This window comes from Stigmatopora argus, chromosome 22 (genome assembly GCF_051989625.1).
Source record: "Stigmatopora argus isolate UIUO_Sarg chromosome 22, RoL_Sarg_1.0, whole genome shotgun sequence".
In the NCBI taxonomy this organism is placed as follows: Eukaryota; Metazoa; Chordata; class Actinopteri; order Syngnathiformes; family Syngnathidae; genus Stigmatopora; species Stigmatopora argus.
In genome coordinates, this window is record NC_135408.1 from 12,495,460 (window position 1) to 12,515,425 (window position 19,966).

Genomic DNA, 19,966 nt, shown 5'->3' on the forward strand with positions numbered 1-19,966 from the left:
CCTTACTATACTATGTCGTTTTTTCACGAAAAAAGCCTTACTATACTATGTCGTTTTTTAAGAAAAAAAGCCTTACTATACTATGTCGTTTTTTCACGAAAAAAGCCTTACTATACTATGTCGTTTTTTAAGAAAAAAAGCCTTACTATACTATGTCGTTTTTTCACGAAAAAAGCCTTACTATACTATGTCGTTTTTTAAGAAAAAAAGCCTTACTATACTATGTCATTTTTTCACGAAAAAAGCCTTACTATACTATGCCGTTTTTTAAGAAAAAAAGCCTTACTATACTATGTCGTTTTTTCACGAAAAAAGCCTTACTATACTATGTCGTTTTTTAAGAAAAAAAGCCTTACTATACTATGTCGTTTTTTCACGAAAAAAGCCTTACTATACTATGTCGTTTTTTCACGAAAAAAGCCTTACTATACTATGTCGTTTTTTAAGAAAAAAAGCCCTACTATACTATGTCGTTTTTTCACGAAAAAAGCCTTACTATACTATGTCGTTTTTTAAGAAAAAAAGCCTTACTATACTATGTCGTTTTTTCACGAAAAAAGCCTTACTATACTATGTCGTTTTTTTCACGAAAAATAGCCTTACTATACTATGCCGTTTTTTAAGAAAAAAAGCCTTACTATACTATGTCGTTTTTTCACGAAAAAAGCCTTACTATACTATGTCGTTTTTTCACGAAAAAAGCCTTACTATACTATGTCGTTTTTTAAGAAAAAAAGCCCTACTATACTATGTCGTTTTTTCACGAAAAAAGCCTTACTATACTATGTCGTTTTTTAAGAAAAAAAGCCTTACTATACTATGTCGTTTTTTCACGAAAAAAGCCTTACTATACTATGTCGTTTTTTAAGAAAAAAAGCCTTACTATACTATGTCGTTTTTTCACGAAAAAAGCCTTACTATACTATGTCGTTTTTTCACGAAAAAAAGCCTTACTATACTATGTCGTTTTTTCACGAAAAAAGCCTTACTATACTATGTCGTTTTTTCACGAAAAAAGCCTTACTATACTATGTCGTTTTTTAAGAAAAAAAGCCTTACTATACTATGTCGTTTTTTCACGAAAAAAGCCTTACTATACTATGTCGTTTTTTAAGAAAAAAAGCCTTACTATACTATGTCGTTTTTTCACGAAAAAAGCCTTACTATACTATGTCGTTTTTTAAGAAAAAAAGCCATACTATACTATGTCGTTTTTTCACGAAAAAAGCCTTACTATACTATGTCGTTTTTTCACGAAAAATAGCCTTACTATACTATGCCGTTTTTTAAGAAAAAAAGCCTTACTATACTATGTCGTTTTTTCACGAAAAAAGCCTTACTATACTATATCGTTTTTTAAGAAAAAAGCCTTACTATACTATGTCGTTTTTTCACGAAAAAAGCCTTACTATACTATGTCGTTTTTTAAGAAAAAAAGCCTTACTATACTATGCCGTTTTTTAAGAAAAAAGCCTTAACTATACTATGTCGTTTTTTAAGAAAAAAAGCGTTACTATACTATGTCGTTTTTTCACGAAAAAAGCCTTACTATACTATGTCGTTTTTTCACGAAAAATAGCCTTACTATACTATGTCGTTTTTTGAAGAAAAAAGCCTTACTATACTATGTCGTTTTTTTCAATAAAAAAGCCATACTATACTATGTCGTTTTTTTCAATAAAAAAGCCTTACTATACTGTTGTTTTTTAAAAGAAAAAAGCCTTACTATACTATGTCGTTTTTTCAATAAAAAAAGGCTTACTATACTATGTCCTTTTTTAAAGAAAAAAGCCTTACTGTACTATGTCATTTTTTCAATAAAAAAGCCTTACTATACTATGTCGTTTTTTCAATTAAAAAGCCTTACTATACTATGTTGTTTTTTAAAGAAAAAAGCCTTACTGTACTATGTCGTTTTTTAAAGAAAAAAGCCTTACTATACTACGTTGTTTTTTCAAGAAAAAAGCCTTACTATATGCATGGTCTTTTTTTAAGCAAAAAAACGCCTTACTATACATGGTCTTTTTTTTAAATTAAAAAACGCCTTACTATACGTGGTCTTTTTTATGAGAAAAGAAATCCTTACTCGACATGGTCAAATAAAACCCTCACTATAAATATTTTTTAAACAAATAAAAGCCTCACATGGTCTGTCTTTTTCCATAAAAAGTAGCTTCTGACACAGGCGTCGTATTAACAGATAATGGTAGTCGATCTTGACATGTAGTACTACTAGCTTAGGTTTCTCATCTTGAGCCTAAAGATGTTGGCTGGGAAAGTGGCTTCAGATCCCCACATTTGCAAACGCAGGGAGATTCGTTCTTCCAACGGGTCCCGGGAAAGGATTTGGACCATGGTGCCGCACTTTTTATCACGTCCGATGAGGTTTCCACTTAGATTAGTGTGGTCGTTTCCGAGTTGGTGGTGTTTCCGGGACGAGCCGTTGTGGATTTGCTCCCCCGACGGATGATGCGCGACGGCATCATCCTTTCCTTCCCCGACGTTTCAAGGTCGTTTAAAAAGAGGAAACCAATATTTATCTATAACAAGAAAAAACGGGATGGGTCTCTGTCGGGCTGAGGCGGGCTTGGGGGGGAAAAAAAAGGGAAAAAAGCGTTCGCCGGCAGAAATCTTCCTGGCCATCTCCGTCTTTGGCGAGCGGCGCCGATTGATTAGCCCGGCTCCCGGCCGGCGTCCCCGGATGCTCAATTACCGGCTCGCTGGCTTGCGGGGGAAGGAAAAAAAAGAAAAAAAAGGTGGCCAAGTGAACGGCTGCCATCATTTCCAAGATAATGTCATGACATCCTTGCTCGGCCATGCGCGGCATCCGCCCGCGGATACGCCATTTGTTCCCCGCTCGTGTCAGAATGGGTTCAGGACGGCCGCCGCCGTTAGCTGGACGATGACGACCTGCTCTTTATTTTCTTTTATCCTGCAATCTATCGACGGCCAGAGACGGCGTGGCTCTTGTCATCTCCTCCAAAAAAGCTAACTCCAACGAGTTGATCCCTTTGAATGCTCACGGAAACGGATGGGACGTCCGTCTTCGTCCACGGCGGCCGAGGACTTAAAAGGCGGGGTCTCTGGAAGGTGACGTTGTTTGTCTTTACACAAAAGCGGTCTTCTTTCACGTACTTGTGGAGGGAGGCCTGACCAAGAGTCATATGTCAAAAGGGACTTTGGACCGAGTCAAGGGTCGGTTAGCAGAGCGGAGCAGGAATTGACTGCATGCCGCCAGCATTTTTTTTAAATGAGTTGTAGGCCTTTCTTGGGAGGTTCGCAGACAAAGCAGGTATCAAATCTGTGCGTCTTCACCCTCCGATAAGGCCTTTGCGTGGCCAGCCGGGGCCACGTCTGCTTATCTTGAGGTGGGAAGGAACGGACGGATTCAAAGTGGGGAAGGCCAAGGAAGGGTGGAGCAAAAGTCACGTGGCGATAAGGAGGCAAAGGAAACAAATAGCCCCGACGCCAATGGCCATTCCCAAGTCATCCCGCCAAAGATAACGAGGCGCGTGTGTTCTCATCTCCCTCTGCCCAAATCCACTTCTCCGGTCCTGGTGAATATGGATGACGTTGGAGCAAGCAGACAGATTTCTTCGCTGGACTCCGTACGAGAGCGCCTCCCCGGGATGGAAGCCGGCGCCGGAGCCGGAGGAGGCGCGTGACTGTAACGGCGCCATCTGGCCGAGTCGCTGACAATCCGCGACGAGCAGATGTTTTCCTCGAAGGGAAGCAAAGTTCCCCCGAGAGCGGCGCTGGGGAAACGTGGCATTCCTCGCTCTGACGCCAATCCAAAAACATAAAAAGGATCCCGGCGTACTCGCACCGGAGCCAAAGTGTGGCTGAAACTTGACGTAACAAGGCCTAAGTAGTTGTGACACCCAAATGATGATTTATTCACCTATGGGGTGCGGCAAAGAGGGGGTTTTAACCCATGAATGACTGCTGCGGAAAATGAAAATCAAATCCTGGGCCAGTGGCCAAAAATGAACTCCATACAAAAAATGAGGGAGTTTGAGCCTAAGGGTCTTAGGCTTTTTTCTTTAAAAAAACGACATACTATAGTAAGGCTTTTTAAATAAAAAAAACGACATAGTATAGTAAGGCTTTTTTTCTTAAAAAACGGCATAGTATAGTAAGGCTATTTTTCGTGAAAAAACGACATAGTATAGTAAGGCTTTTTTCGTGAAAAAACGACATAGTATAGTAAGGCTTTTTTTCTTAAAAAAACGACGTAGTATAGTAAGGCTTTTTTCTTCAAAAAACGACATAGTATAGTAAGGCTTTTTTTCCTAAATTGGCCGAGTAAAATGCCATCAGATATTTTCTTCCATATTGAAGTCAGGGGCTCCCATTGATCGTTCCTAGTGGACGGTTAGCGCGCTGCCTCTTTTGCCAGGAGGCCAAACGATTGGCGATAAGAAGAGCTAGCGCAGAAGAAGAAGAAGAAGAAAGGCCACGGGGGCCATTTTACACGTCTGCGGCTAATGAGACACCAAAAGGGGGCGGAGAGGGGGGGAAAAGGCCAGCCTAACGCTTCATGAGCGCAAGATTTGACGGGAGCCGTCTCGGGGGCGGGATCCGAGGTCCTCGTCCAGACGTCGAGCAGGCCCGGATCCACGTTGCCTCCCGACCGGTCCGTTGAGACGCACTCCATATTTGAGTGAATAAATCCGGTACGAGGCGCGGCACAATAAGTGTATTGCGGCCATAAAAGAAATGGATGGGCGGGCGCTGGTGTTTCCTTATTCAGCCGTGCGTGCCCTAACTTATGGCTCAGCTCTAATCCGAATACGAAACTTCACAAAAACCTGGGCCAAACGGTTCAACCAACGAGTGGGCCAGACACGTTTGATGGCGACGTTTGAACTTCTATCGACGTTGGACTTCGCGCTGGCGACGCGCTCTCAGATTAAAAGGAGGCTTGAAGAAAAGTGGACTTACGGAAGGCGGTGTAGAACTCGTGCAGGCTGAGGTGTCCGTCGTTGTTGTAGTCGTCGTAGCGCAGCAGGTCTCGCGTGCCGCATCGCAGCAGGTCTTCTTTGACGGAGATCTGACAAAGCAAAAGCCAGTTCAGTTGCCTAGACGAGCTGGACGGAGGGAAAAAAGGCAGGCCGTATTTGGAAGGTTTCAATCACAGCCACTAATATTCAATTAACACTCGCCTCTGCCTGCTAAAAAAGGTTAGCGACACAAAATGGAGTCGGATATGGAAGAAAATCTACCCATTGCTGTCGTTTTTATGTAAAGCGCTTTTAAATTTATATTGGTACACCAGCTCACCTTTTCAGAACTTTGGATGGTTATACTTGGCGGAGATGACCCCCCCCCCCCCCCCCCCAAACCACGTCATTTAGGTAAACACAAACTAGCGCTAATCCGAAAATGAAGAGCAACCAACGATGTAAACAAAGCAGCGTGAAGGAAATAGTCGGCAGGATTAGCCGGCCTCGTCCATCGACGTCCCGCGGCCGCCGTCGGTCCGACGTCGATCCCGCTTTATCTCCGCCGATTGATTGTCTACGGCGGCGCCGCCGTGCACGCGGGGAGGCGGATTAAAGGGACGTGACACATTTCATTTCTCCGTTTCAGAGCTCTGGCAGGCCGGACGGAGACGTGCGTTCCTCCGGTAGCGTTTGATCGAACCGCCGGCAATAAATTGCAATCCACGCCGCCGCGCCCGATCAAAGTGTGGCGTTTTTCTTTTGTGTTTGCCAGCGCCAAGAGCACCCGCGCGACCCGAGCGGCCCCTGTAATTCAGCAAGGCACGGGCGCAGACGCGGGTGGGCATTCGCCGACGGTGGCCATCTCTCGTCACAATCTCCATTTCTATTTGCTCCGCCCCGGCCATAAATCACGCCGGAGTTTTTAATTTTGAGCGAGCCAGCGCGGTGTTGGCGACAATGGCGGCGAGGTGACAGATGATTAATTACTTGGGATCCGTTATTTAGATCTGGCCGGCATTTTTCCCATTCCGACGCCAAGGCGCTTTGTCTTTTTGTTTTCTTTTTTAACGCGCCGTTCCTCCCTCTCCATTTTTGGCTTGCCGGGGAGGCCGATCCATTTGAATTAGGAGGCGGACAAATAAACGGTTTATTCGCCGTCGCCGCCGATGCCGTCCTTAAAGGTCAAACGGATGGGACCTCTAACGCAAAAAAAAGCCGAGGTGGCCCACCTTGTCCAGTTCCTCGCCGATCAACCCTCCGTCCCGGTCCACGTCCAGGTACTGGAACATGGCGTCGGCCAGCACTTGTCTGGCCTCCATGTCCCTCTGGCGCTCGGGTTCGGCGCCGGGGTTCCCCGGGTCGCTCTTCATGTCCAGCAGCGAGCTTTTCAGACGGTTGTACTCCGACATGGTGCAGGCGGTACCTGCGATAACAGCAAGAACATTTAGGACGCGTCGCGGGTGTCCAAAGTCGCCGCGTCAACTTGGCGGAAATTTAATTTAAGAGCTTTTATTTAAACTATAATTTCACAAACACGTGCTGAAGGCTTATTTTGACTTTGCAAAATGTTGGTTTTACTGAAAATGAACTCATTTTTTTGCGTGTGCGCGTGTTTTTACGCTGACGTGAAACAAGGGCAGGAAATGAAATGGAGTTTGGTTATCTGGTAAATAATTAGCGAGCATCCAGTGTGACTAACGAGAAGAACCCGAGGCCGTTAGTCGTGCAGAGGCTTCTTGATCTGACCTCGCCCAGACACATTTTTATTTGTCACTCCCCGCCTGCTATGAAATATGCTTTTGGTTAGCCTCGGGCGGGGCGCCGCGCCACCGCTGAAACGAGGTCGCCATTAGGGAGGCGTGGCGTGGCGCCCCTCTTTTTTGCTGCCAGCAGGTACAAAGAGAGAGAAAAAAAGAGAGAACCCAAATAACAGGCCCATTAAGCAGAAAAGAGAGCTAATGAAGGGGCAAATTAACAAAGCGCAAAAACAACAAATAACACGTGTACACGTACGTACAAGCGCCTGTCGACTCGTCGCCTTCGGGGCCGGACCGTTTTGTCTTTTTCATTGGGCCTCAGTTATTCGGCTCGTAAAGGCGTTCAATCAAAAACTTGCAGCGTTTAACTCGCAGGCTACCGTTAACTAGTCATGCAATATACGCGAGGAAAAATCGCCTAAGATATAAGGCGAAAAATGAGACAACAATGATGACACCTTTTTAAATAGAGTGGCACAAATGTGCTGCCAATGAAAGCTATCCAGTGGAATCGGAATATACATTTTTTGCTCAGTTGTATTAGTTGTTGAGATAGAAGTTTGAAGTCAGCATTAATAGCATCATACATATAAAACAGCATAATAACTAGATTTCTCTAGTGCAACTGGATTGGACGTCTCACCCCGTCCACGGCAATGACTGACTTTATGGAAAAATGGGGGAATTTACAGAATAGCAAACGGAGCGGCAGCCGTTAATCAACGGGGAAGGAAATCTGGGTCATTAACGTCACAAACAGAGGATTATCAAGCATCTTGGTGTTGGTAATGAAGCGCCACGAAACATAAACAAAGACAAAAGTTATTATTTTTGTCAAGCAACGAAATAAGCCAGCTAAATGAGTTGGCGCCGACGTACTCGCTGCCGGATTCTCCTTCCCAAATAAAGAGAAGTGATTTTTTTCATCTCAACTTACTCAGAAAATGATTTTTTTTTTCATCTCAACTTACTCAGAAAATGATTTTTTTTCTTTTCCTTTATTAATGCGCCGACGTGGTCGTGCTCAAAAGTAAGAGTGCAAGAAACTATCTTGCTGACGCCAGTCAAAAGTCGTTTAAGTGAGCGCTAAATCAGCTTTGACCTCAGTTACACTTTTTTGGACGTCGTTAAAAGACTAAATTAACGGATGACCGCTTGGAGAAAAAAAATGGAACAAAGATTTGGATGTTCTCTGGTGGCTCACTTCCTGTTCCTTTCTTTCGCTTTCTATTCATGTCGGGACCTGCAGAGCCAAATCTCTATGGGCTGGTGCTCATTTTGGATTGAAAAGAAATAGACAATATCTCCGGTTTGAGGAAAAAGACAGCAAAGGGGACCAAAGTTTACCACCATTTGCTTGTACTTTTTCTACAGGTACGTGCGTGGGCTTTGGAAAAAAACAATCACGGTGGCGCGGCGGCGCGGTGGCGCGGTGGCGCTCAAAGTAGGTCAAGCGCCGAGTGGCGCGGCCTCGGGAATTTCCAACGTGACACGGTGATTGATGAACGCGGCCCTTGCCTCCCATCTTCAATTAGCGCCTCGAATAAACGCATCGATCTGTCTCGCCGGCGTCATTGACGGCGGCGGACGAGCCATTCCGACTGGGAGGACGCCTTCGTCAAGGGAGCCGCGGGATCGGACGTCTGTCGCCACCCGAGCCAAAACCCATCCCCGCGTTGCAAGGAATCCCTACGGCGGCCAACGAGTTGGAGCCAAAGGAAAAAACGTTCTTCTTCCCCATTCCCTTTCATTCCGCCGTTTTCATTTTGAATTCCGACATTGGCGAGATAAAATCCGTTTGATGCGGGCCAACTCCGCCCGAGATGAATGGGCACGGCCCTAACGCCGAGGCGGAAGATTACATCATAGCGGTAAGAGTGGCTCATTAACAAGTCATGGGGTGCGGAGGGCTCTTAAAAATGATGAAAAAGTGACCTCTAAAGTGGGTGTATTTAACCAACTGGATCCCATTTCTGCGGCTATCACAATGGGGCCCATTTACACCAGACCGCCCACAAACCAACTCTGCGGAAGGGACACGACGCGGATCGTTGGCTGCCATTGACGCCAAAAATGAACTCGCCGAAAGAGATGTCACGTCAATAGTTTATGGGCGCCAAATGGAAGGCTATCGTTGCCAACGGTCCTCAAACACACCCCGACCGAGGTATCAATTCTATTTATAGTCCCTATAGAGATTGCGGGAGTAGCGATACACGCACCAAGCGGGAAGTGTCCCTTTGCCTGGTTCCCATGGCAACAAGCCCACAAGGAAGGCGCTAGGGGGTGGGGGGTTGACGACCGATTCCCTCACAAAGACAAACGGCTTCGCGTCCGACCCAGCGTCGCCGCGCTAAATTCCAGCTCGCGCGGGATGTCCAAACGTAAATTCTCACGCCTGACGCGGTCGAACGCCGGCCCTTTAAAACCAAACAAACAAAAGAAAGATGTGGATAAGGCCCGGCTCGCCCTTAGACAGGCCCGAACCGGTACGGACATCTCATTTGCTGCGAGGGAGAAGCCAAGGGACGATACGACGATAAGAGTGATGTAAAAGGGACAAGAATGAAGTTCCTCTCCTCTCCCGAACTTAGTTCCTTAGCATCCAGATGCCACTAAGTGGTACCAAAGCAGTCATTTAGACAGAAGTTAGCACTGAGCAAAAAAAATGAAAAGGGCTATCACATTATTTCCTCACGTGTGTGTGTTTGGCACGTCTTAATAATGAATGCTCTCCATCCGCGTGTGTGTGGCGTGGAGATTACAGCTGCTTATTGCTAATAGTCGGCGGCGGTTAATGGAGTGCTCTCCGAGCAGCGTTGACTCACGGAGCATCTTGTGTGTTCAGACCACGCCGAGGATTAGCCAAGGAAAAACGGCGGTGCGCGCGTGTGTCATTGCACGCTCTTATTAGCGTGGCATTCCGCTGCAAAAGGTTTTAAAAGAGCATTGTCGCAAAGTGTGGATTTATAAAGTGACGCAAGAGCACGTTTGTTTTGGTTAATACGGCTGGAAATATTTCACAAGGATACAGTTTCTTGGTGTTAAAAGATATTTGGCGTGGTCAATGGTATCACTTCCAGAGCCCGAATGTAAGACGACCCCCACTTTTTCCGTCTTATTTCAATGCACCGCCTTAGTATATTCGGGCCAATACGGTACATGGCGTGAATCAAAAAGGAAGTACTTTAATTTCATTGACGCCCATGGAGGACCCATCTCGTTGGCCGCCAGCCCCCCAATGGATTGGACGCCGACTAGCGACAAACTCATCTGTGGTTTTCAACGGAAGCCAATTAGGCAGCCGGTCGGAAAACCGATCCCCGTAATAGAGCGACAACTACGCATTTCTCATTTCACGCAGACGGCAATTTTAGCAGACGACGACCGGAGGCGACCGGAGGCCTCGGGAGAGACGACTGGCGCCACCTGTGCCGCTAAAAACAACAAAAAGGGGTCAGTGGTGTCCATGCGCGACGCCCGCGTTCTCAGAGGAAATCACCGGGGCTTATCTGAACAAAAAAAAACAAAAAGTCTGAAGAACAATAACACGCGTCGCTAGCTAACTTTGCTCGGGCAGCTGCCGAGGTCGCCCGTTTCCTCCCCGCGGGTCCTCGAATTAGAGTCAGCGGTGATGCAAATAGAGGCGTCCCCCCGGAGGTCGCTAATAACGGGAGCCAAGGGCAACGTGACACATTACGCTACACTTTCTGTAGGGGAGATTGATGAGGGCGGAGCGCCGTAAAAATAGGCTCGGAAATAGAGTCCAACTAGTGGTCGCTTTGGGAAACTGCCACTTGTGTTCTTGCCAAAACAGATGTCACTTGGGAGGACTTTGGAAAAAAAATGCTGCTATCGTTTGAGTTTAGGAAATTGAAAAGAAAAGTGCTTATCGTTCAAGGTTAGGGAAATTGAAAAAAAAAAAAAAGAACGGCGCCGTCGTTCAAGTTTGGGAAATTTGGGCCGCCGGCAGCTTTTGTTTTTGTTTGCTTTTTGGCAACGGGGATCCGTCGCAACCTTCGCCAGCATCCATTAGCGGCGTCACGGACGTGACGGGGTGCTAAAAAAACGCAGACGAGCCGTATTGGACGCGGTCAAAGGCATTTTAAAAAGACGTCAAGTATAAAAGATGACAAGCCAATCAAAGTCATTAATAACATAACATGTGCCACCATTGTGTGTTAACAGCGGGACAACCACTCCTGCCAAGTGGAATTCTTTTCCCCCGCCTGTCAGCTTTTTCACTTGATTAAAAAAAGGGAACAAAGACCAACGGATTCTAACCCGCCAAGACCAATTCAATAGAGACAAACCGGCACGCTTCATTTTTGGGACGGCGCCGTCGGCCGGGGAAAGAAAGATTGGATTTTTCTTTGTGCCCAACGCGAGGGTGATAAAGTCATAAAGCCGGCTGGGCATCCGCCATGTTGAAATCATGTAAATAAAGCAATACGCGCGGCCTCTAAACCGATGCTATTAATCTCGCCCGCCGTCTGCTATGGATCTCTTCAAAGGTCAACCGCATGAATGTGTACGAGAGGGGGGGGGGGCACGTTGAAGCTTTCTTTCAGCGGCTTATCGATCCGGCAACGTTCCTTCCTTCCTTCCTTCCCACCGTCTCGTAGTTGTCAACATCTTCTACAAAGCTGACTATATAGCGTCCACGGTGCAGCCAAATACAAGTTAGCATTTCTAGCTAATTGAAGTTGACAAAATGAAGCCATTGGATACCACTATTTTTTGAATAGTTTCTCTATCCATCGTCCCGTGGTGCAAATATTTGGATGTCTATGGCCTTCAAGGGCAGTCAAAGGTCACCGTGGGCTTCTCCACGCCGGCAAATTAAACGAATGGATGCAATTGACATTTCCCTGGCATACCGGGCAAGTTTTTCCGTCATAAATGATGCATGGCCATTTTCACGAGGTTGTTTGCAGTTGTTACCGCGGCGCCGCGCACTGAATAAGTGATGAACATAAGTGTTCTTTTTTATGATCTGCGTTGTTTTGCCATTCTCCACCACAGCTTTCTTGTTTTCTGGGGAAGAGCCGAGCGACCGAGCGACCGACCGACTCTCTACTCTACGCCGCGACTTTTGACTGCGACAAAAATGGCCGCCGTGGCCAATTAGCTGGGAGCAACGTGATTAATGGAGGGCCTTGTTTTGAAGAGTAAAAGAAACAGTTACAATTTTCCGTCCTTTGCTACTCAACCAAACTTAGCGGAGACTTTGGCTCAGGAACCTCCTGAATAATTCAGACCAAAAAGTAAGCCTTTTTTTGCAACCAGCACAGAAAAACAAAACAGAAGACCCCAAAAAAATACAATCAATTCAACTTAACTTCTCTCTCATGGCCTCAGGGAAATATAAATGGCTGGGAAATAAGCGCGCCGGCCAACCGGCCGGCGTCCAAGCAAAGCGACGGTTTGATCGCACGCTTACCGGAGAGGCGCTCGTCCCTAATCAAGTGATGGAAATTGGAGACGGGCGGAGAAAACAGGGGAGCGACCACTCCGATCGCCGTTCAATCAGAAAAGACAGAGATGATTAATCAGCCGCCACTGATGCTTTTTAATCAGCGGCTGGCTGGCTCGCCGGTGCCGCCATCAAATTAGCGCTGGGGGGCTCAGACTTATACACTATTTTTTTGTGTCAGTCTTTCTCCACAAATGGCGAGACAACTTACGTTTTAGCGACGTCTACATTTAATTCATTGGCCGCCGTCCGATTTGGATGCAGTTATTGTTTATCGTTCTTGTTATTATTATTGTTTTATCTGTAAACTTGTAACTGGTATGTCATTTTGGGGAATGGCTGAATCCAAATCTGCCAAGAAATCTTTTGCTGTCAACTCTAGTTTTCTTTTGCAAATCAAGATGAACATCAGCAAACTAACGTGGAACAAGTTTTTAACAAAGTGAGTATAAACCTGGCACCAAAACAAATGCAACAATACGAAGTAAAAATTCCACACGGCACTAAAACAACGATATCATGGAGTACAAAGAAATAAAGATGCTGAGAAATATGTACCTTCTGAATTCTAGGTTCTAACTGCCCTCACCAGGATGGCGGCCACCTACGCACGCTAGCATAAACAAGGAGCACTTGTCACCCTTCCCACAATGACAATAGACGTCCAAATGATCCTTTCCTTTTGACTATTGACGGGCCGCGGCGCTCGCATGCTACGTTTGGAGATTTTCCAGCCTTGGGTTAAATGAGAAAAAGCGTTGCAACTTTTCAGCGTCTTCCGGCTTGAAACGTCTGGCGCCAAGCGCCTTTATTAAGGAGCGCCAAGCTGCTGGCGAGCGTTTCCAGCGGCTCGCGACCATCTCCGTGAAAAGCGGTCAAATTGGCCACGCCGCGGCTTTCGGGTCGTGGCCCCGAGTCAAGCGAAATTGACTGGCGTCCACGTTTCCATGCAAATTTGAAAGTCAAAGCAGACGCCAGACGCCTAAAGCGGACGCCGAGACGCAGACGGGCGCTTGAAAGGATCCCACTGGGTTTGAGGGACTTGGGATTGTTTACGCTGACATTTCTCCTCAAATAAAACAAGAAAAATAGAAGCCCAGAGCAAAATAAGGTCGGATTGCTAAAGCTTGTTGTTGTTTGAACCGAGCACATTTGACGAGGACAGCTTTAAACTAAAACGCAATCACGTACCGCCAGCATAACGAGCGAGACTCGAGCGCTTCCCCGTCGTGGCAAACCGTGGAAGTCAATTAGCTTGTTTTGGAAATATTAGGCCGCCGCGACTGTTTTCTCCGGCGTCCTCACCGCCGAGCGCTCCTTTTCTCTTCTTTTCTTTCCTCCCTCTCCCGCCGCTATCGTTCTCCGCGGTCCGGCTAACGCCGCGCGGCTAATGTAGATCAGCAATGTGCGCCGGCGCCGGGCGGGCGGGCGGCCGGCCGGCCTGCCGGGGATCCCTCCCGGCTTAACGCACCGATTAAAACCGCGGCCACGATCGCGCGTGTGAGCCGGCATGCCAACGACAGCAGAAAGCTCCCGTTTGTCTATTGACGCGTCCTCACCTTGAGGGGATTAGAAAATAGTATTTCAATCTGACCTGGAAAAGGAGATTTAAAAGCACGCCGCCAACAGATGGGGACTTGTGTGTCACCTCGAGCTGGGATAAAGCGGACTTTGACGGACGCCGTGTCATTTCGCAAATGCGGCCGAAAAATGGCGCCCGTGCTTTGCAAAATCGACTTTTCCAAAGGCTGGCCCGACCCGGCGACGCAAAAAAAAAAGGAGCGCTCGCTGCCCTTCCCAAGACGATGACAGACGTTGGACGGTGCGGCGTCCGCTCGTTCTTCTGCCGCGAATTTCAATGAGCGGATGGACGCCAGACGTGCCATCCATTTGAAGCGGGAGCGAATCAACGTTTATCCTAGCGCTGTCGGTGGCAGCCAATCGGGTGAAAAAATACCAAAGAAGAAAATAGAATGGAATAGAGTTAAGGTTGGTTTGCCATGGTATTGCTATCGGCGCAAAAATAATGTCACGGTTGTCTGGCAGATCGAGTTTCTGACCGAGATGGCCGCCGCGAGACCATCGCGTTTAAGGCCCGAATATCACGACGCAATTGATCAAAGCGGGAGCGAGGGTGCTAACCACGAAACGCCATCTATCCCGTTTCAGATGGCGTGCCAAGTTAAATTGCTAAACTGACATCCGGGACGGACTCCTTTAAGGAGACTTTTCAATTGGTGGTCAGATTTCAAGGAACGTCCGGCCGCCGATCCCTCGGATTGGATGTCGACGGGCGAGCGCCACTTGAAAGGGAAGAAACAAAAAGGCTTTTGTGTCCGTACTTGCGCTGGCTGCGGTTTCCCTGACGACAAATTCAACCTCTGGGCTGGGAGAAAAAAAAAAAGTAAAAAAAACCAATTGGATTGTTTCATCTCCAATAACGGTCGCAGGCAATCCAGACTCAAACAAGGCTTTGTTTTGTTTGCGCGCAAATGTTTCCGTATCAAATGCGAGTCAAAAAGCTTTTTAAGTGCGCCGCCGACTCCATTCGGGCTCGTCGGAAAGCTCTCGTCGTCCACGTCTGTACTCGCTTGAAAAAAAGAGAAGAAGACGAGAGAAAAATGGAGCTGGCTTCGAACGCTACCGTCAGCCGGCGCTATTTTTTGCAACGTGGGTAATTAAAAAAGACTCGACGGGGGATCGATGCGGCGTCGACGCGGAAAAGCCCGCGGGCCATCTCCTCTCTGCCAGAAACGAGAGAAAAGAATTTGGAAGGAAATATCTCAGGAGCAGAAGATTTTAGAGCCTTTGACTCCAACTGGGATCAGCGCAAAACAATTTGGATCCTGACATCACTTCAAACAATGCTAATGGAAGATTCATCGGACAGCATCGTAAGAACATGGCTTCGTAATCGGAGGAAATCGGCTCGCCTTTGGAGTCAAATGGCCATCCCACTTTGTCGGATTGGCTCACCAATGAATTGGATTGAATAATATGGCATTTGAAACGGGCTGACTGGCAACACTCAAATCAATACAAAATATGTTGGACTCAACTTAACTGAACTGAATCAGAGCTGACTTTTAGCACTGATAGAAGGCCAGACCGGATGCGAAACTTACCTTTGAAGAAGCAGTCCTTGGTGCGGAGCACTTGGATGGGCCGCCGCTCGGCGCAGGCGGCGCGGTAAAGCTGGCAGTGGTTCTCGTAGAAGCGGCCGTCCGAGCCGCAAACCGGCACGAAGGACGGACGGCACTGGTCCTGGCACACGCACTCGGCGCGACCGGTCGCCGCCGACAGCGCGCACAGGCGCCCGCGGCCGCAGTACGTCCTCCGGCAGGGACCGCCGTCGGGTTGTTGGGAGAGGGCTGGAAAAGAAAGGACGGCAGCTTTGAGTGGACGCGCTTTTTATTCATTTGGAATTCAATCGGGTATTGAAACGGCATGCTAAAATGGGAAGAGTAAGAAGAGGAAGATACTACTCATGGTAATAAAGTAGACAAAGGTCAAAGAATGTGCTATAGCATCTGTCAGAATAGTCGCTTGGCCTTAAACCTAAACGTGAAGATTGTGAGAATTTCCACATTTCCAAGCGGTCTTAAAAGCTCAAGTGGCCCATAGAGTGGATAAAAAAGTACCCAAAAAAAAGAAGCTAACAGATGATGTCTACTTGCGTTATTTCCTAAGGGAAATAAGGAAAACAATAAAGCACACTTTGCTCTTTTATCATATTCACCTCTATTTATTCCCTAATTGCCTGCAGTAAAGTATTGTGTAGCCCCCCCCGGGGGGAGGCGTCCGCCCGTCTCTTTATCCCGGTGTGCTAATTTGCCGCCCCGTCGAGGGCCCCTCCCCCTTTCGGCGCCGCCCCCGCGACCTACGACCGGGCGCTCGCCGGTCTAGATTCTTTCTATCGGCGACAAAGGTCACCAACGATACACGACATATTTGACGTTGGCTACGCTAAAATGCTAAGTCCTAAGCGGGTTCGCTTTCTTTCCGTTCTTTTATTTGCTATATGGGACGTCTCCCGCCCGAGGGGAGGCTTTTTTTCTCCGTTTCCGGCGCAACGGCGCCTTGTCCGTCTGACATTTTAGGGGAAAAAAGCGACATGTTTATTAGCTCTTAAGAGGATGAGACGCCGGCTTATTGGCCATTTTGGCAAGGCGCCAAACACGTGAAATGCAGCAGAACCATTTTCCACTTCTAAAGGCTAATGACCGATGAGTTGCGCTATTGGTTTGATAATTAACGGTAGCAATCGAGACCGTTGCGTCCATTGGACTAGGGATGCAAATTCCGATGCCTTTGAAATTGATGGTGGGGAGAAAAGATAAGCTTTCAAACAAATGAGGTTCAAGTACGTTTGTTTTCCGGAAATAATCTTAGAAAAATGAAGCGGCTCCATTCGATAGATTGAACTTTCTCGCTGGGGAGTTTGGACTTTTTTTTGTTTGCTCTCGCAGGACAGTTTGGCAAAAGCAACTCCGCCTGCCGAGTGGGAATCGAACCCAGACCGGGGAATGGCAAGGCCCCGGACTCCGGATCCGCCCTCCGACGAAGCTCCCACTTTCCCCCCCCCCCAGCCACGCGGCGCTCGGCTAATTTCGGACATCAATTCTGACCGTCGGCGGCGCGGCTCTGGAAAATCCCCGAGCGAAGATAGCGGGGGGAAAAAATGGAAATCTATCACCCGCGGAGACACGGCAGATGGCGCGCGGCGTAAACATAAGCATTTGTATTCAGCGCGGATTACTCGCGCTCGGGATGTTGTATTAAACGGATGGAAATGAAAGCAAAGCGCCAGCGCTCAATGGCTTCCTCCGCTTGTTTGACTTCTCATTAAATGGGGGTGGCGTGGTGGGCTCCTCAACACGCAGGTGAAGTCGGCTCATTTGCCTCCCTAGAAATAGAAATAGGGCACGCCGTTCGTTTGCTTTGAAGCTCATTACACCTGTTCTGGCGCCTGTTCCTCACACCAATTATCGGGCGCCCTTCTCTTCTTCGTGAACGATGGTCTACGAGGAGCTGGGACGGCGGAGACCTTCGGAAAACGTATCCGTGACTTCAGACTGCCACCGATACCAGACGCCAGATGCATTCCAAGAATACAAGCATTTGTCCGCAAGTGGACGACATGGAAATCATGGAAATCTATCTGCCGAGTTAATTAGAAACGTGAACTTTGGGAACGTGTTGCCGAGGACATCCCATTCATTTCAAGTGGGAGGACCGGCCGCCATTTCGAGCGACCGGTCAGGGCCGAATGGAGCTTCGCCAGGGAATGAAGCACAATCGAAATTCTCTCCAAATTCATCCGGTGGCCGGTTTAAGAAAGGTCCCTGTCGTTGGGAGGACGTCCGCTCCATTTTGAGCGGCCAGGGCGGATAAAGCAGCGCAAACGGCGGCCCGGCCCACGAGTAAAGCGGGGAAAGTTTGAAAATGTAAAGGAAGGCGAAAATACATTGGTGGGGTCCCCGGGTTAGAATCCTCAATCTCGTGCTGTAATTCCACGAGTCATGTGTAATGCTTAATCTTCAGGAAAGGCAAAAAAAAAAGGAGGCAAACATTAGCCTCGGCATTTGGATAAGAAAAGACAATGCAAATCCTCCCAGCCCAAAATCCCAGTTGAAGCAGCAGGCTACGATTACAAGTCAGCTCAGCTCCATCTATTCATGCGCTCCCTGATATAGTACATGAAATATTACAATAGCGACTAACGTGTCCGTAGGGACCTCTTTGACTTGACATTATAGAGACAAAATCACTTTCACATGCGATTAGCCAGGACGCATTAGCCGCATGTCAGCGCCATCCGCTAGAACGGCCAGGAGATAAACGGGAGACTTATTAGTTTGTTTGCCATGTTTCACAAACACACACACACACACACACGCACACTCATTCATAGAGTCAATTCATATTTGTACAGTTTCCGGGCCTTCCTGAAATAACAAGAAATGATAAAGTGAAGCTCCTCACATAAATGGCTAACTACGTCCCTTCGATTTTCCAATAACGCCGCCAGACGTCGACACGTGCGGCGTGGGAAGATCGGACAAATCGGACGTGACGGATACGTTCTGCCAAACAAACGTGAGCTAACTAACGTTAGCTCAGGTGGCTAATCCTTTCACCTGCTTTGAATTTAACGGCATACTTCCAAACGGCAATTGGGACTCATTAGTAAGACATTTGTTTTCCCAGAAACGATGGAAAGCAACACGTGACGTTCGTTTGGACAATCTTCCCGAGCCTTCCGCTAAGTCTTAGCGAGCGTTTTAGCGAGTAGCGCTCGTCGGAGCTCGGGGGAAAAAAGTTCAGGCAAAGTTCAAAACATTTCGGGCTTTGAAAAGGCAAATAAGCAGAAGACGTTTCCAAACGAGGAGCTTTTCTTGCTTTTGAGAAATGTTTACGTCATTAGACGACGACCCCACCAATCGGGAGAGGAATGTTCGCTCCCGACGAGCGGTCCAAAAGGATCGGTCGTCAACGGCACCGAAACCCAAGATGGAAAGCGGCAAGACTAAATTCCCTTCCCAAACGCGGCCCATTCCTCCCATCGGCGACCTCGCTGACGGCGAGGAGACGGTCAGAAAAGGAGCCTTCGGAATGAAACGCCGTGAATAATTCATTTGCGCCGTCGCTCGCCTATCATTCAAGTGACAGCCTCTTTGCACACAGGTGCGCGTTTATGTCTTTTTGGATCCAAATCATTCTCTGGCCCACGCGTGGGTGCACACACACACACACACACACACACAAAGGAAGCTGTTGAATAAATAAATAAAAGCCTCATGTAAAACAGAAGGCAAGCGATCTCATCAAGTGAACCGGTGGGACGTTGACAGGCGGATGTCGGCGCTCCCTTAAGTGTGTGTGCTGCATGTGTGTGTGTGTGTGTGTCAGGTAGGCAGGAAGGAAGGAAGAAAGATGGACGACGGCGGGCAAAAATAGGACAGCGGGGGAACGGCTGGAGAGGCCTCGAGAGGAGGTCAGGAAAAGGAAGTTTCATCAATTTATGGAAAGTCTTTCCAAGGGAGGTGGAAGAAAATATCACATCATCATTTATATATATATATATATTTAGGTCATCTTGAATGAGTTCAAATCAGGAAGAAATAATAAAGCACGAATACATGAAGTGTTTGAGTGGCTAGCCCGTCCACCTCCCACTTAGCAAATCCGAGAGTTCAATCAAACCAGAGTACCCGGAGAAAAGCTGCGCAAGCCCTGGAGAACCCTAACTCCACCCAGCTGGGATCGAACCCAGGACCCCAGAACTGTGAGGCCGCCCTGCATTCCGTTGGAGCCGCACAAAAAAAGTAACAATTTTCTACTTCTACGTGAAGGTGACACCTTGTCAAGGGATAAAAATAAAAAATAAAAAATAACCCGGGTCATCAGCGAGGGAGCGGAAGAGCGTTTCCGAGGGAGCGGCGCAGAGCGGTCATCTCGCGGACGCGCCCGTGAGCACGCCCGAGTGTTTGGCGACCCCCGCCATGCGCCCCCCCCCCAGAGTCTTGCTAGAATTTGGCCAGAAACGTCAACAAAAAGAGGAAAACATATGAAACGGCAAAATAATCCCAGGCTGTTTTTTTTTTTTTTTCATTTTTCCTTGACGACAAGGTGGGTTCACCCGGGGGCCACGACGGAACCACTCAGCTTCAATCACATCATAATCCATAATTGATGCCCAATGTAAATATGTCATGAGGGAGCGCCATGGAGAAAATGAGTTTGTACTTAACACAAGCACGGATGCTCACACAACCTGTGTGTGT

General features: G+C 47.5%; 2 protein-coding genes across 4 annotated transcripts in view; both read right to left on the reverse strand.

Moving 5' to 3' along the window:
* The window catches only part of skp1 (S-phase kinase-associated protein 1), a 119,864-nt gene that overhangs the window by 38,490 nt on the left and 61,408 nt on the right, over positions 1 to 19,966 (reverse strand). The window lies entirely within an intron of this gene.
* Positions 1 to 19,966, reverse strand: part of fstl4 (follistatin-like 4) — a 65,703-nt gene that overhangs the window by 18,199 nt on the left and 27,538 nt on the right. The window contains exons 5-7 of one of the 3 annotated variants that reach the window (XM_077592322.1): positions 15,305 to 15,550; positions 6,176 to 6,369; positions 4,945 to 5,053 (exon numbers count right to left, since the gene is read on the reverse strand). In XM_077592322.1, coding sequence (XP_077448448.1) covers positions 4,945 to 5,053; positions 6,176 to 6,369; positions 15,305 to 15,550 — 549 coding nt within the window. Of the gene's footprint in view, positions 1 to 4,944; positions 5,054 to 6,175; positions 6,370 to 13,370; positions 13,634 to 15,304; positions 15,551 to 19,966 lie in introns of those variants that run through there. The other 2 variants (XM_077592324.1, XM_077592323.1) reach the window with 2 other exon arrangements.